At 38.8% G+C, this 14,534-nt stretch overlaps 2 protein-coding genes across 4 annotated transcripts; one reads left to right on the top strand and one right to left on the bottom strand.

The window, feature by feature from the left end:
- The first annotated feature begins 102 nt into the window (after window positions 1-102).
- Window positions 103-6,951, top strand: LOC110985481 (uncharacterized). 3 transcript variants are annotated; one of them, XM_087140797.1, is made up of 8 exons: window positions 103-206; window positions 1,523-1,654; window positions 1,837-1,941; window positions 2,350-2,473; window positions 3,095-3,471; window positions 3,850-3,953; window positions 4,566-4,655; window positions 5,128-6,951. In XM_087140797.1, the coding sequence occupies exons 2-8, from the start codon at window positions 1,538-1,540 to the stop codon at window positions 5,363-5,365; spliced, it is 1,155 nt and encodes a 384-aa protein (XP_086996923.1). In that variant the 5' UTR covers window positions 103-206; window positions 1,523-1,537; the 3' UTR covers window positions 5,366-6,951. The 3 variants fall into 3 exon arrangements, with proteins under 3 accessions (XP_086996923.1, XP_086996925.1, XP_086996924.1); XM_087140799.1 differs by lacking the exon at window positions 103-206 and adding an exon at window positions 207-329; XM_087140798.1 differs by lacking the exon at window positions 103-206 and adding an exon at window positions 213-410.
- Window positions 3,479-14,085, bottom strand: LOC110985442 (RING finger protein 215-like). Its single transcript, XM_087140800.1, has 10 exons — window positions 13,797-14,085; window positions 12,922-13,071; window positions 11,304-11,375; window positions 10,860-10,945; window positions 10,615-10,672; window positions 10,417-10,524; window positions 10,179-10,295; window positions 9,654-9,785; window positions 9,141-9,243; window positions 3,479-8,554 (listed from the first exon to the last, which is right to left on the bottom strand). The coding sequence occupies exons 1-10, from the start codon at window positions 14,007-14,009 to the stop codon at window positions 8,514-8,516; spliced, it is 1,080 nt and encodes a 359-aa protein (XP_086996926.1). The 5' UTR covers window positions 14,010-14,085; the 3' UTR covers window positions 3,479-8,513.
- Between the last annotated feature and the right edge of the window lie 449 nt (window positions 14,086-14,534).

Raw genomic sequence — 14,534 nt, 5'->3', positions numbered from 1 at the left:
GCGAGGCAAAGTCAGCCCATCCGGCAGGGGTCGAAGGTCAACTCTGTCATCGCTGGTACTCATGTACTCTGCCAAATGGATGTACATGTAATTGGCAAGGTAGCCAGTGTAGAAATACACCGGTATTTTCAAAACAAAACGAACGTGAACGCGCCATTGTGTGAGAGCTGCAATCGATCATGTACATTGTACATGTTGTATGTACGGTAAGATGACCCATCACTAACACTATACTATTACTTAACTTATTAGTTATGATAACTGTGGAGACTTCGGACATGTCAGAATCTGCTAAATCGACATAGGACTACATAAACCAAGGCAGAAGTGTAGTTGGATTTCCTTTTCTCAAACGAGAATTTTTTAAAGTAGACCTAGGCTATGTTGACAACTTAGGCCTACATATTTTTGTAAGTACAATCTTGAAGAACCTTGCGCAAATTTATTGTAAATTAATGTAAGTTTTCCTGAGTTGATTGGCCTTTGATAGTTTGAACAACATCTGTTCAAGGTTCAAGATTGTGGTTAACAGTGACATGATTGATTCATTCATTCATTGAATATGTTTTCCTGAAGCAGTGAAGTTAATCATTCCAAAAATCACTATTTTTAACATTTGGACATGCCGACAGTAGAGTCCAAGTTACTTGGACTAATTGATGTGATTAAGTTGGTACTGAACATATTTTATTTATTTTTTATTTTATTACACTTTCCATCTGTCCATTGGCCAACAATGAGCCTAAGTTTTAAAATAAAAACAGCACAATAAAATATATTGAACAATCTTGGCAGAAATAATTGAGCTAGTGTATGGCAAGATGGAACAATGGAACCAGTGTTAAGCTCCTCTACAGGGGCATTCTTCCAATATTATGCTGAATATGAAAAGAGTGCAAGATGCGAGAACTGGGCTGTTGGCAGTTTTAAAAGGTTTTTACATATATGTCATGGTTAGGTACCCCTGAACTGTAGGGTTCATTGTCCCCTGCACTCCCATGATGAACCCCACAGTCAAGACGGTGCTGAGGTAATAGGGTGACTAACTTGCTTTTTCCTGCATGCTGATGTCATGCACTCCATTGAGTTTTCTTCTTCTCTCTCTCCTCCATCCCACCCCAGCTCATTTCTTCTTGCAGTCATTCTTAGTTTATACAAGTACTTCTTTTCTCTCAACTATCGGACCATCACAATTTATCAGGAGAGAATCATGTACATGCAACTCAACTAACATGCATATATACATGTACATGTGTGGCCGAGCTGGAAATTAAAACCAGACTACATCAAGAGAGTATTTGATGACTAGCTACATGTACCTTTGCAACCTGAAACAATCCCTAGAACCATGGGACTTATGTTTCTGCCTCTCTGAGCGAACAATGGAACAAGTCCATAATTCATCATATTCATGTACAAGTACATGTAGTAATCACCTAAAACACAAAACACAGTCAGTTCTCAATCTCAAGTTTGTATACCTTTCTTATAAATATATTCTTGTTCTTATTCTTGTCAACAGAGTCGTTTCTAAATAATGGAGGAATATAGCGAATTTGATCAACCACAGACCATGAGTCGAGCATTTTGCATGCAGATCCCAGCATCAGAGTATGATGCACAAGGAGCAACAGAAACTGAAAAGGCACTGAGGGTTAGAATATCTCATTTTTCATTACAAAATATAATTTATTGAGTTTTATTGTTTTGAAGGTAGTACACTTAATGAAAACCTTGAATAAAACTAGTTTTATATGTAACTGGTTGTGCTCTTCAAACAAGCGAAAAATGAGATGAGTATAAATTGTAAAAAGATGTGAATTTTTCCCCTTGTAGGACTTAATGGACTACCTAGAGAAAAATCCAGCTGTGTACAAAAAAGTCTTGGTACGAAGGAAACAGGAAGAAGCAGAAAACGCTGGTGTGTTGTCCTATGTGAAAGTAAGTTACACGGCTTCAAAGTGCTAAGCTTCTCACATATGCATTTGATTTTTCTGTTTTTTTCTTCCTGCTGTACCTTCATGGTCAAACATTACATAGCAATGATGATATGTACTTCACTGGTGTGCCAATCTCCCTGATGCCTGACCAACTTCAGTACAAGTAATTTCTTGAGATTCACAATCGGGGGGGGTCTCAAATATCATATTTTCTGCTTGATTTTGGGAGGATTGTCGTGCATTATCCTTAAAAGAATTAAACTTAAACATACTCATTTGGAACTTTTTGCTTCCCTTTTCCTCCCCAGCCCAGTACTGATATCTTCATCTTTTCCTCTCTTTTTGCTCTTGTTTCTCCAAGGGTGCATTTCAGTAATACCTTTATTATTCTTCTACTTTTTTCACAAAGTGCAAAGTACTGGCTGCAGTGAAAGGACCAGACTACATGGAGGAAGAAGTGTCCAATCAGGAGACACTTCACAAAATAGGACAGTTACAGTATGAGCTAGCTAAAGCCTATGACTATGCTCAAGGTGAGAGTTAGGGGGAGGGGGGGTTAGCATAGTGGTTCTTTCCTCGCTTTGCACCTACATGTATGAGGCCTGGGTTCGAGTCCTAGCTTGGCCCAGGCTTTAAGTGCATTTGGTTTCCAGTCCATACTCGCTTTCGCAGGTTTTCTCCGGGTACTCCGGTTTCTTCCTGCCTCTAAAACTGGACCTTCTTCCTAACTCCATAATGTGATGCTGATTAAGGGTTAATAATGTTTATGAATGAATGTATAGTTATTGGTGCAAATAGCCCATGTAGCTGAAAGCGCCATTAAAACAAAACACCACAGTGAGAGTTTGCATACTTCCACATGATGTACATGTAGCTGCTGGACTTTATAAACATGTGCAATTTACTTTCTTCGGGGCATTTCTGATAATGAGAAATTGACACAAATGTTATTTAAATGTCTGACAAAAAGCTTTTCAGAACTACATGTATGTCTTTGCCCCTCATTAAATGTCTTTCATCTGTGTTACAATAAACCTTCATCCTTGCACCTGTCATCCTTGCACATGCAGTTGTGCACTGTAGGTCTTTTATTTAAGCAGCTAGACTGTGTGTCACATGTAAGATTCATTAGTGGCACCTTTTCTGTTTTGCAGAGGCTAACAAAAGCAAGAAGCGGTTTTCCCGACGGATTGCAGCCAAGAAGGCCCAGGCATCCAAGAACAAAGAGAACACCACTCCAGCAAACTTCAAGAAACCCAAGACTGCATCATCAAATTCCAAATGCAAGGCTCCCCCTCCCCCTTCCTATCCTCCACCCTCAATTTCATCCCCTTTAACCTCTGAGGACGACGAAGTGTTTGTGAAGTTTAATCTGCCAATAACTCCATGCCGACGTCCTTCTATTCATCGTCATGACAGCACATCCTCAATAGACAGCAGTATCCCACCACCACCGCCTCCACCCCCTCCAACCCCAGCCAATATGAAGAGTAACAAGATACTCAAGGAACGGACCAATGCAAAAAGTCAGGTTAGTGTTCAGTTTAACTATGCCTGACACATTGCTAGGTGCTATTTATTTACAAATTGTCATTTGAATCAAGCTTTCATTGCAGATGGCCCTTACACTTGTCAAGTATTTCTACAACACATAGCAAAATCCAACAAAAGCAAAATCAGTGAAAACTATGGAAGTTTGAAACTAGATTACTTGGCAATTTTGTTTGGACTCCCTGTGGATCTGATTAGATTTTTGAAGCATTAGGTGTGATTGATATATGTACATCTTTCATAAACAAATCCTTTCTTCTCAGCAGGTACATGTACATGTATTACTCACGAACTAAACATTTCAATCCTTTCGTAAATTCCCATTCTTCACTCTGATATTTTTGGTTTTCGACTGTAGGTCAGCTTTGAAAGTCCAATCTACAAGTCGACGCCGAATAAGCCACCTCTAACACCCAAACCACCATTGACGCCAGGGATTCACCCCAACCTCAAACGCCATGGGTAATTATCTTCATTTCATATATATTGTACCTTTTTTGCTGTCATTTCAGTTGAAATTGAATATTCCTCCTACCCCTCTCCGGATTGCCTCCAGACTAGAAAATAATTTCCTTCTAGAAAGTCAATCACTACAAAACTGGATACAAATACCATCTACTACTGTAACAGGTTTTGCCTAACACTAATGAATATTCATAATACTGTACGTTCAGTGTTTGTCCAAGAGCTTGAAAAAGAATTCACAAGCTTTTTCAGGAAAGACTTGAACCCACGACCTCATGTTTACTAGTGCACAAATCTTAACCACTTGACCAACAAGTTTGCCGGGGTTAGCTCAGCTGGCCGGTCCAAGTCAGTGCAGCAGCGAGTACTGCAAACTATCTCCAAGGAAGTACTTGACATTGGGGAGATACTAATTTTCAATAATGGGCTTTGCCCTTACAACATGATGTGACCAAGGCAAATAAAAAACCCTTAATTTTACCAACCTAACCAACTTAATAACTTTTCAAAAAATGATAACAGCAGTTACATGAAGGTAGTGCAAAGATTGTAATACAGAGAGACACCAGTTTTATGGCAATGCTTTATTACATTTCATAATTCATTCAGGTCATCAACTTCTTTGAGCTCCATTGCCAGTGTCCATGAAGAACTGATATCATTTGACAAGAGCAGACTGAGGGCAGTATCAACTAATAGGTACAGAGCACTCTGAATTGTGTAATATGCTTAGAGTTGCTTACTTTCAAAGAAACGAACCTCTTAGAATATACAGCAAAAAATAATAGGTAAAGAGCACTCTGAATTGTGTAATATGCTTAGAGTTGCTTACTTTCAAAGAAACAAAGCTCTTAGAATATACAGCAAAAATCGAATGAAAACGTACCAGATTTCAGAGCAAGGGGGTATTTTGAATACAGTCCACACTAAATTGTTAATACCGAACAAAGTCAATGTAGCACAGAAAGGGACAAGTACTGCACTGTAACTGTAGAAAAAAGGCCGTTGGATCTGAGGTTGAACATACAAACAGAGATATTTGGAGCTTCATTTCTTGATCATGCAGTACTGAATTGACAGAATTTTTATTGTGACGGATGGTTGATCTTTAGACCAATGGTCAGTGTTGAAATCAAAACAAGGTGTGTGCACTGCCTTTGTTTCATTTCAGATCACCAAGGAGCATTCCTTTCAAGACTCCTCAATCCAGGAAGCGTGTTCTGTCAGCTAGTGTTGTTAGAGCTTCCATCACAGACATCTGTGGTATCTCTACCATCAGTGCTTTCAATCAACAGATGGTGGATAAATTCCGCAATGCACGTAGCCCTGTGACAGTTGTTAATAGTCCAGCTAGTGGATTCAACAGCCCAGAGAGTGGATTTAATAGCCCAACAGGCTTTACACCATAAACGAGGTGTCAGTATGATGCAGGTGTTGCCACTTTGTAACAACACTACCTATTGTTTCTTGACAATGTTGTCAATTCATGAAAACAGCATTGAAAAATGTATGTCTCTCTTATTTGCTGGGCAAATCAAGTTTTGAAAACACAGAAAAGCCAACCATTCTGTTTGATCATCAGACTTGAATTTGTAGATTTTGTAGACAATGAAAACTGATGAACAAAAGCACGTCACTTGTACTGGGTTAAATATTTGGCCTGTTATAGTTTGAAAAACAGGTCAACAAATTGAGCTTGTCATTACATACATGTCCATGTATATTTGGTATCGCTACCTAGTCCCTGTATGTAGTACCATATATTTCATGGTACACAACTTGTCTGCTGTTTAATTTAACCCTAACAGTACCGGGCGTTGTTTGGCTTAGAGTACTTAGTACTACGTAACACTCTGAGCCTGAAGGTCCTAGCGCTACAAATTACTCTTTCTGGCAAGGTTTATTCCATTATTACTCGTACAGAGAACAATAAAGCCACGCATTTATAGTGCCACACGCTCTATGGTACATTGTCTTCTCTATGGTATTTTATGGCTTCAGAGAATAAAAATGTCATGTCCTCTTACAAGCGACAGGGCTGAGTACTACATTTTACTACTAAGTAGTACTTTGTAGCATTCGGGACTGTTAGGGTTAAAGTAGATGTACGTGTAGTTTTTGTAGCATTGATTGCTTTCAGTGCATGTATTTTGAAGTCAGAAAAGCTATACTCTTGCAAAAGTACAGCATAATTTATTAGTTTGGAATACACTACCATATTTTTGATCCTTTAACGTCAACATTAACATACATGTATATGGAATTGTTTCACTCAAAACATTTTTTGCACTAATGCTCATTGTTATCAATGTACTTGGATAATGGAATTTTGCTAAAACACAGAAAAAAAACTATTATTTTTCTATTAATTTCAATTTGCCTAAGGTTATAATAATAATAATTAATACAAGTGCTTATATTGCGCAATTCCATAACTGATCATTGCGCTTTACAAAAAAAAAAAAAGGCTTGAGTTAAGACGTCAAAAATAGTTCGCAATTTACATGTACACCAAACCAACCTTTTAAAAGGGTTTCAGAACTTACAAAAATTCCCATAAATGGTTACAAAAATTCCCAATTAATTACTTTCAAAAATCAAATGGAAAATAGATTTTCACCGTATGATTTCATGATTAAAAGCTTTGATAAGAATAAGTAATGACAAACTAGTAGAAGCACTTACATGTACCTGCTTTCTACATAACACAACAATGTAAATAAATGAAATCTAATTGTTATTTAGCAAAGTAGTTTGAGGAAAAAGTCTGTAAACCAACAGATCAAGTTCCATAATTCTGGGCTTAATTAAATTTTAATAAATATAACTTTCATGATCAGCTACACGTAGGCATGTTTTGATAGAAAATATAAATACATGTACATAGATGCTTTGAAGAGCCCTCTGTGGTAAATTGCACTTCTGAAGATTTTCTGGGCTTGACGATGTAAAAGGGAGCTTTCGTAATAAACAAGTTAAAAAAGTGCTCACTGTTGGCGAATTTTCAAACTTGTTTGTCCTTCATCAGGGTGGTAGTATAAATATATTCTTTGTGATAGTTTGGTGAATTAGACATATTGTAAAGTATGCACACTAGGCCACTAAGGCTACTGTGCAAAATCCAAAGCAAACGGTTTGCATTGCAGATGTGTTTTTTATTTATCATAACCATAGAGCTACAGTTTGTAGCTCTATGTTATAACCACGGACCATTTACCCAGGGATGTGCAACTTAAGCTAAGCTGGTTCAGTGTGTGTTATGGCTGGCACAATATCAAAGCAGAAATTAAATTTGTATTATGTAACACTTTCTCTAATAATAATTGTAATATTTTCAGTCAGGGTACACCCTTTCCAAAAATATGCAGCTCAAGATATTTTATCCTATACATTCTGAGGAAAGTGTACCACAAAATTGGGGAATTTTGCCTCATTAAAACATTGCTTGTTCTTGAAATCGATAAATGAAGAAGATTTATTCGTCAAAACGAACAGATTTAAGCACTGCGTCGGCGTGTCGTCTCGGCATAACCACGGCTGCACTGTACATGCTGCAACCGGTGTCATGTGGTCGCGAGTTTTTTCGAGAGAGTTGAGAGCACCTGCGGGGGTAATAACAATCCGTAACACGCATGGAACCAAGGTCGCACATGAGTTTGCACTGAGGCCGCTTGCGGTTGCACATCCCTGGGTAAATGGTAGGTGTTATAACACACCTCTTCCTGGTTCTTTATCCTGGTGGGCTGAAATACGGCCATGTGTGGTTCACTAATATGGGCTAGTACATGAATCTGGCATCTGCGTGACTTGATACGTGCCTAGACATTACACATGCCTCAATTACTGCCCGGTCACTGAGGTACTAGTCTTTAAAATTTTTGACTGGTTATTGTACCCTCTGGAGGTTGCTATGGCTCATTTTAAAATGTTGAATTGAAATAGTTAAAACCCAGGAAAATTTCTTTTTTTAGTTGTATTCAGCAACTCAAAATTAGACTGCATCTATGAAAACTAAAACGAACCTTCAATTTTTGAATTGTATTGAGTAGAAAGTTTAATTTAAAAAGTGAAAACCCCGCAAGAATTCTTTTCCTTTTTGAGTATAGCAACTCAAAATTAGACTGCATCAAGGGATACTAAAACGAACCTTCTATAGTTTTGCAATATTTGAAGTGCTATTGAAAGTTGAATTAAAACAGTTAAAGCCCTGGAGGAATATTTTTGTAGTTTGAGGTGTGTTATAAAACATATATGGACTGACCAAATCCAGTCACTAGTCCATGCCCATACCCCCTCACTCACAGTCCCTTGGGGATATACACATGCACTAGTGACCTTGTCAGTCCATATGTGCATACTATTTACTCAAACAATCGAAACTTCAAACGCCAAATATATCAATTTATAGAAGGCAGTTCTTGTTAGTGCCTGTCATGAAAAATACACAACAAAATATCTCCAAAAGTCCAGATTTCCATGAAAGATGAACCATTAAAATAATGTATTATTCTGCCTTTGGTTGCAGGAGTTTCCTACCACTTACGATGTAGATTCTTGTCATAATCTGAGGTTCCTGGTATTGACTTTTGTGAACCGATCTGTTGACAAGGGAATAAGCATGTACATACATGTACATAAACATGAAATGAAATTTGATCACTTACATGTATATACATGTAATTCAATTAACCCTCCTATGGTTTTACAGCACAAATGCCCAGTCATTGGTGAGCATGTATTTTCTATATGGAACTCAAACATGCACAGGTTCAGTGTGTACACAGTAGTTTGTCGGCACAAAATGACCCAGGGTCTTTTGTGCAGTCCTCTTCACTGCATTTGGTTTACTGCACAATGATGCACATGAAACAGTGAAGCACAGTTGTTGGGCAGCACAAAAGTGCAATCTGATATTCCTGTGAGAGACAGTTAGTGAAGTGCACAACACGACACAGCTGTGCTTCATTGACATGTTTACCAAGTGACCCAAAGAGTGACTTCCACATAGGAGGGTTAACGAATAAAAAGACTGAACCACAATTTGAATTTGGAAACACTCTGTTGATGAGCTCAATCAGAAAGTATATACGATGTAAAGCAACCATTCCAGAATACTTCAACCACATACATATCAAGCTTATGATAAAGTAATCAAAATAATTAATTCTCAAAACGTGTACCTACCAACAATATTTAACTTGCAGAGGGGACATGTGCGTTTGTTGATTAACCACAAATCCACACACTTGCAATGGAATTGATGATAGCATGGCAACACTCTGATCATCTGGACAAAGAAAAGTTGTCAACATACAGACTTCAAAGTATACTTTCTACAAACAATCCTGTATGGTACACCCCCCCCCATCTACTTGGGGACAATCTTATAGAATGCCTTCTGCACTCAACCAGTTATTTCATCACTTTAAGACTTAATTTTCACCAAGATGAGCAAATAAAATGGGCCTAACAAGAACATATACATGTATCTCCACCTTCAACTTCAAGTCCCCTGCCTCCTTTCACAAATGCTTCATCTGCCACTGATTTCAGATACTATTCTCAACAAACTCTCTGCAGCTTCTCCACCAAACCAAAGACCTTGTCCTACAATCCTTACTTCAAACTGTGCAACTCTACATACATACATGTACATGTATACGCGAAAATGTGCCACGTTACCAATTGCATACGTACCTTCCCTGGTATAAAGTCCTCCAGGCATATTGCACAGTTTTCCTTCTCCCTACTCAATACATAACGTTTCCTCTTGTACCTCCTTGCTGGCATCTTGGAGAGGGATGATTTAGCAAGTCGTTGTAAACAGCTCTGCTTTGAACAAAAATCAAAAAGATCATCTGATATGGCAATGGATAGCTACAGCATAGGCCATTAAGATGACAATGATTCAAGATACGTTAATCATTGGCAATCAATCACTCAAACATACATCTGGTTCAGTGCCTTGCCCTGCTTAATTTAACATCAAATTTTCTTCTTGTTTCAGACTAAAAAAGAGATATGGTACGTAAGCAATTACTAACATCAGATTTGACTTTACTGACCTCAGACAAACTTGCACAAAACCAGATTAAAGTTGGGGTTGCCACTTTGATGTGTTAAGATGTTAGAATTGTTCAAAGTCAGCCTGATTTAAATCATTACAGCTAACTATTTTTGTCTGTTAGTTTCCTGCTTGTATCTGATAGGTACTGTTTTCACCTCCATATCGTCACTGTATTCCTGCTCTCCCCACGTGATCCACTTTCCATGAAGAACAAAAAGTAAACAAACTGTGCCAACTATTGACAAAAAAGTTGTCCAAAAGCTTGGAGAAATCTGAAATCAAACAAAAGAATTTACTGACTTCATTAGTCAATTTTAGATTAGATATCAAATCTGTGTATGTTTCGACAGTCACACTGGTACATAGTAGATAAAGGAAAGTTGAAATACTCACTTTTGACTGTCCATGCCCTGATCCGAGGCACACAACCCCTTCCCATTCTTTGTATGTCCCTCCATTTGAACGGCCACAGGTAGACCAGAGAGTTAGCCTGGCTGTGCTCTGTGGAAAGATCAATAAATGAATGGTCAAACTTTATCTCATCATTACAAAGACATGTTAGTTTATAAAAATTCTGAAATATCTCTTTACCCAGTAATATGACTGTGGCTTGGTAACTTCATTTATCTTGACGCTCACTCTTGATTTTCTGTGGGATGAAGCAGAAATGTTTTCTTATCCAGCAAGTTTGTTTCAAACAAAAGAACATACATGTAACAAAGAAAATTCAAATTCAGTTCCATTCTTGAGCACTGAACAGCAACATGACATAGATGTACAACATTTTGGTTTTACATGCAGGTTGATTTTGTACCAAAGAGACCATGTTAACTCACCCTTGTACTACTTTGTACATCTTAGATATGCCCACAGCTTCTTGAATCACAATAACTGGTTGTTTGAAGAGCTGTTCAACATCCAACTAACAAGGCACAAACAAAAGCCATAGAAAACAGTTTATATACAAATATGTGTGCATACCATCACGATGACTAAGATTCCTCAGCTTTTTACAAATTTAAAGTACTTCTTTCTTGCTTGTGATAACATCTCATCTCTCCTTCCTTCCTAGTGACATGCATTTGTTGAATTTGACATGTCTTACAAATTTATACCTAGGATATTCTTGGTCACCTCATACTACTCAGACCCTACAAAAAAGATAGAGTATACAGGAGCAATGTGTATTCAAACAATCATCAAAATCTGTTGTAATTTAATGTACAACAACAGTGGTATCGGACTTTCTGAAGCAAAGACATATTTCTGCATATTTCTACCTCTTTGAGCAGGGCTGGATTCATCGCAAGGACTATCAGAGCTGAGGCACCAAACAGCATAGCATTCTTGACCTATTAAGGAACACAAATTGCTCAAATTATACCCCCAAATTTCTTACTTTCAGTTGTAATTCCTGGATCTCAATGTCATAAATAAGTGACCTTACACTTTCAATGGGACATCAAATGACAATCTTGAGAAAACAGGACAAGGGAAAACATAGAAAAAGCCACACTGTCAACTAAAGGTGCTCAAACTTGCAGCACAGATGACAGGAAATGACATGAATGTGAGTATAAGAAATACTGCTACTTTGCAATTTCATAATTGAGGATATATTCATATCACACAATTGAAGCACTGGGTTCAGATATAAAATAAATATAAGTCCACCGCAAGTCATCCAGTGCTCACATGTCAACTCACAAGCTGTCGAAATGAGCGGTGACTTAAGTGTTCCTTTATTTTTTACCCTGTTACTTTTGACTGGTCTCGATAGGGAAGGACAAGGACTTAGGATGGAAACGTCTACACTGGAAATTAGTCTGGGATAAGAGCTAGGGACAGTCCACAATGAGCAGAAGCACCCCCTCATCGGTGGAAAAGAGCCATGTTGGCATGGTTGGTAGGGAGTGCTCATGCTGTTAGTTGCGATGCAACTATAACACATGTATGCATTTCACACATATAGCCATTGGTGAACCAGCAAAGTACAGTTCTCACCAAAGGAGCCTCCACTGCTCAGAGCTGTTTATAAAGAGGCTTTGCGACATGAGTGTCAGTACCCACTGCTTCACCTGACTCGGACCAGCCAGCCAATCCCGGCAAGCTTGGTGGTCGAGTGGTTAAGACGTCTGCACTAGTAAGCAGGCGGTCATGGCTTCGAGTCTCACCCGAAGTAAGCTTGTGACTTTTTTCGCAAGCTCTCAGACAAGCACTGAGCATACAGCGTTTATAAATATATACGTTGGATAAGGGCAAAACCCGTTATATAAATCGAGTGTCTCAATTGTTGGAACCAAAATGGTAGATTATGCAACAGTGCACATGGACAATTAGCACACAATAACTGCATGCTGTACTGCACCCATAATAGAGCTACGCAATCATACCTATGAAGCCAAACCACGGTTCACAACCATGAGCAATACATGACATCTAGATGCTCAACCAATCATAAAAACTTCACATGAAATTAGGCTCCTATAACATAAGGGATTTATTTTCCTTAAAAAAAACCTCCTTGTCCACAATTTTGACCCAGGAGTTGAACCCACACCCCATTCATCACAAACCATTATGCTGTCACCACTTGACTACTGCAATTCACACAAGTTAGCGGTGTTTTTACTGTTGATATACCGATGAACGGCTGCAACGCAAGTCTAATACACATTGGACATGCGCAATACAAACACAACCATCGTGGTTTGGCTTTATACGTATGATTGCATTATCTCCATAATAGTCATGTTAATTCTAAAGCCTGAAGTTGGCACTACTTTCCTGATATACAGCTCTGTCATTGCTTGCAAAATTTTACCCTATCTAGATCCTGCTCTGGGCGGATACATGTACATGTAATTGGCAAGTGCAAGATTTCCTCACACATCATACCTGATCAAGAAGTGAACATTTAGTTGGTTTGGAGCTAATATGTTCTTTCATAGTTTCTTCCACAGACGGTAGATAAATAAGTCCAATCCAATCCTTAGAATCAATAGGACCAGTGAGTGGTTGAGTTGACTTCGTGCAGTTCCCTGAAAGCTGGGAAAAAACAGAAATTAGACATCAGAAAAGACTGCCTAGGATCATAGACTACTGAGCGTCTCACATAAATTCAGCGAAGTCAATACAGTCATCATATGTATGTACATGGCCAGGACCCTACAAACTGCTCATACATGTATGGGCTTGGTTCCAGCCAAGAATTCCTGTTTTGTTGAAATTTTTTCAATGAGGTTTTCACAAACAGAAATAATTTTGATAATGAACTGGAAGAGCAGTTACCAAGTCTACCTTGGCCATCTTTTACAGGTTTCAAATTCAATGGGCCACTTGAATGCACCAGGCAACTTCCACGATGTACTAGTAATATGTACAGTATGCAGTCTCCTCGCTCCGGCACCCCAACCACCAAGAACTTTGAATATGAAAATTGACAGATCTAGGAAAGAGTTCCATACAAGGATGCCAGTAACTATTACAGTGACCTAATATAATAAATAGCCATCTGAGAGCAAAACCATGTCCAGAGAAGTTCAATCTAGCACTACATGTAAGCGCAGGAGCCTTGCAAATACCACATCACATGGGTGATTTTGCACAATGGTAGAAAGGTATTGTGGGAAGGAAAAGGGAGCAAACATTCATTATCATCACCATCCTCATACCATTCAGCCCCCATTAAAGGGGCCCAGCTGTAGCAATGGGCCAAGGTACTGGAGTCAGGGACTGCCTGGGCCAAATAAGTCCTCTCCAGGCCTACTTACCCTTCTGACCTCTCCCTCTACAGACACAGCGCCGCCGATTTTACCGAAGTGGCCTCTGATCTCTACTGCAGCTTCACTGCCTTCCTGCATCAAAATGACTGCCCCATTTTCTCCTACAACACCTTGCACTAACAGTGCAGCAAGTAAAGCAAATTTCACCATGATAGGATTCTGATTTCGATGACGTTTCGACAAAATTTCACAAGCAATCATGACAATCTTTCACTTGTACTAGCGCAGCTGTCACGTAGGCCTAGCTCTAGCTCCTTGCATATCTCTGCAGCTGATATAAACAACGGCCGTTTCGTGTTTTATTGCACATGTATCAGAGAACGGTTACCCAGTTATATGACGCGGTTTAGCAGAGTTGCGCCGCGGGCATGGCAGCTAGTGAACACGCAGGGGTGGGGGGGTTGATTAGAGACTTATTTCCTCCATGGTCAAAGTTTAGTTTCGCGAGGAAGTTGTTGTACAACCTTCCATTTTTCCTGCAAATTTTATGGGCGGTGCGGTGGAATTCAGTATTACAAATAAAATGTCATTTGCTGCAAAAAAGACCGTGACAACGGATGACGGTTCAGAAAAACTCAGCATCAACATTTTGTAGGACTCTTCGACAGAAATAGTCTAATAAAGACTAATGATAGTAAAAAAACCAAAGCATCACAAGATTGGGCCTAAAATAGTAAAGACTTTAATCAGGCATAAAATGATGAATTAATATTCACAGAGAAACCT

The sequence above is a fragment of the Acanthaster planci genome, linkage group LG09 (genome assembly GCF_054643075.1).
Source record: "Acanthaster planci isolate LZ-2023a linkage group LG09, COTS_SCS, whole genome shotgun sequence".
Classification (NCBI taxonomy): domain Eukaryota; kingdom Metazoa; phylum Echinodermata; class Asteroidea; order Valvatida; family Acanthasteridae; genus Acanthaster; species Acanthaster planci.
The sequence above is the reverse complement of the archived record's forward strand: the minus strand, read 5'-3'. Positions and strand labels throughout refer to the sequence as shown.

Excerpts from the sequence above, each read along its gene's own strand:
- LOC110985481 (XM_087140797.1), top strand. The coding sequence starts at position 1,538 with ATGGAGGAATATAGCGAATTTGATCAACCACAGACCATGAGTCGAGCA. Across the intron at positions 2,474-3,094 it reads AGCCTATGACTATGCTCAAG|AGGCTAACAAAAGCAAGAAG; the intron begins GTGAGAGTTAGG and ends TCTGTTTTGCAG. Across the intron at positions 3,954-4,565 it reads CCCAACCTCAAACGCCATGG|GTCATCAACTTCTTTGAGCT; the intron begins GTAATTATCTTC and ends TAATTCATTCAG.
- LOC110985442 (XM_087140800.1), bottom strand. The coding sequence starts at position 14,009 with ATGATTGCTTGTGAAATTTTGTCGAAACGTCATCGAAATCAGAATCCT. Across the intron at positions 11,376-12,921 it reads AATGTTCACTTCTTGATCAG|GTCAAGAATGCTATGCTGTT; the intron begins GTATGATGTGTG and ends GTTCCTTAATAG. Across the intron at positions 9,786-10,178 it reads AATACAGTGACGATATGGAG|AGCTGTTTACAACGACTTGC; the intron begins GTGAAAACAGTA and ends TGTTCAAAGCAG.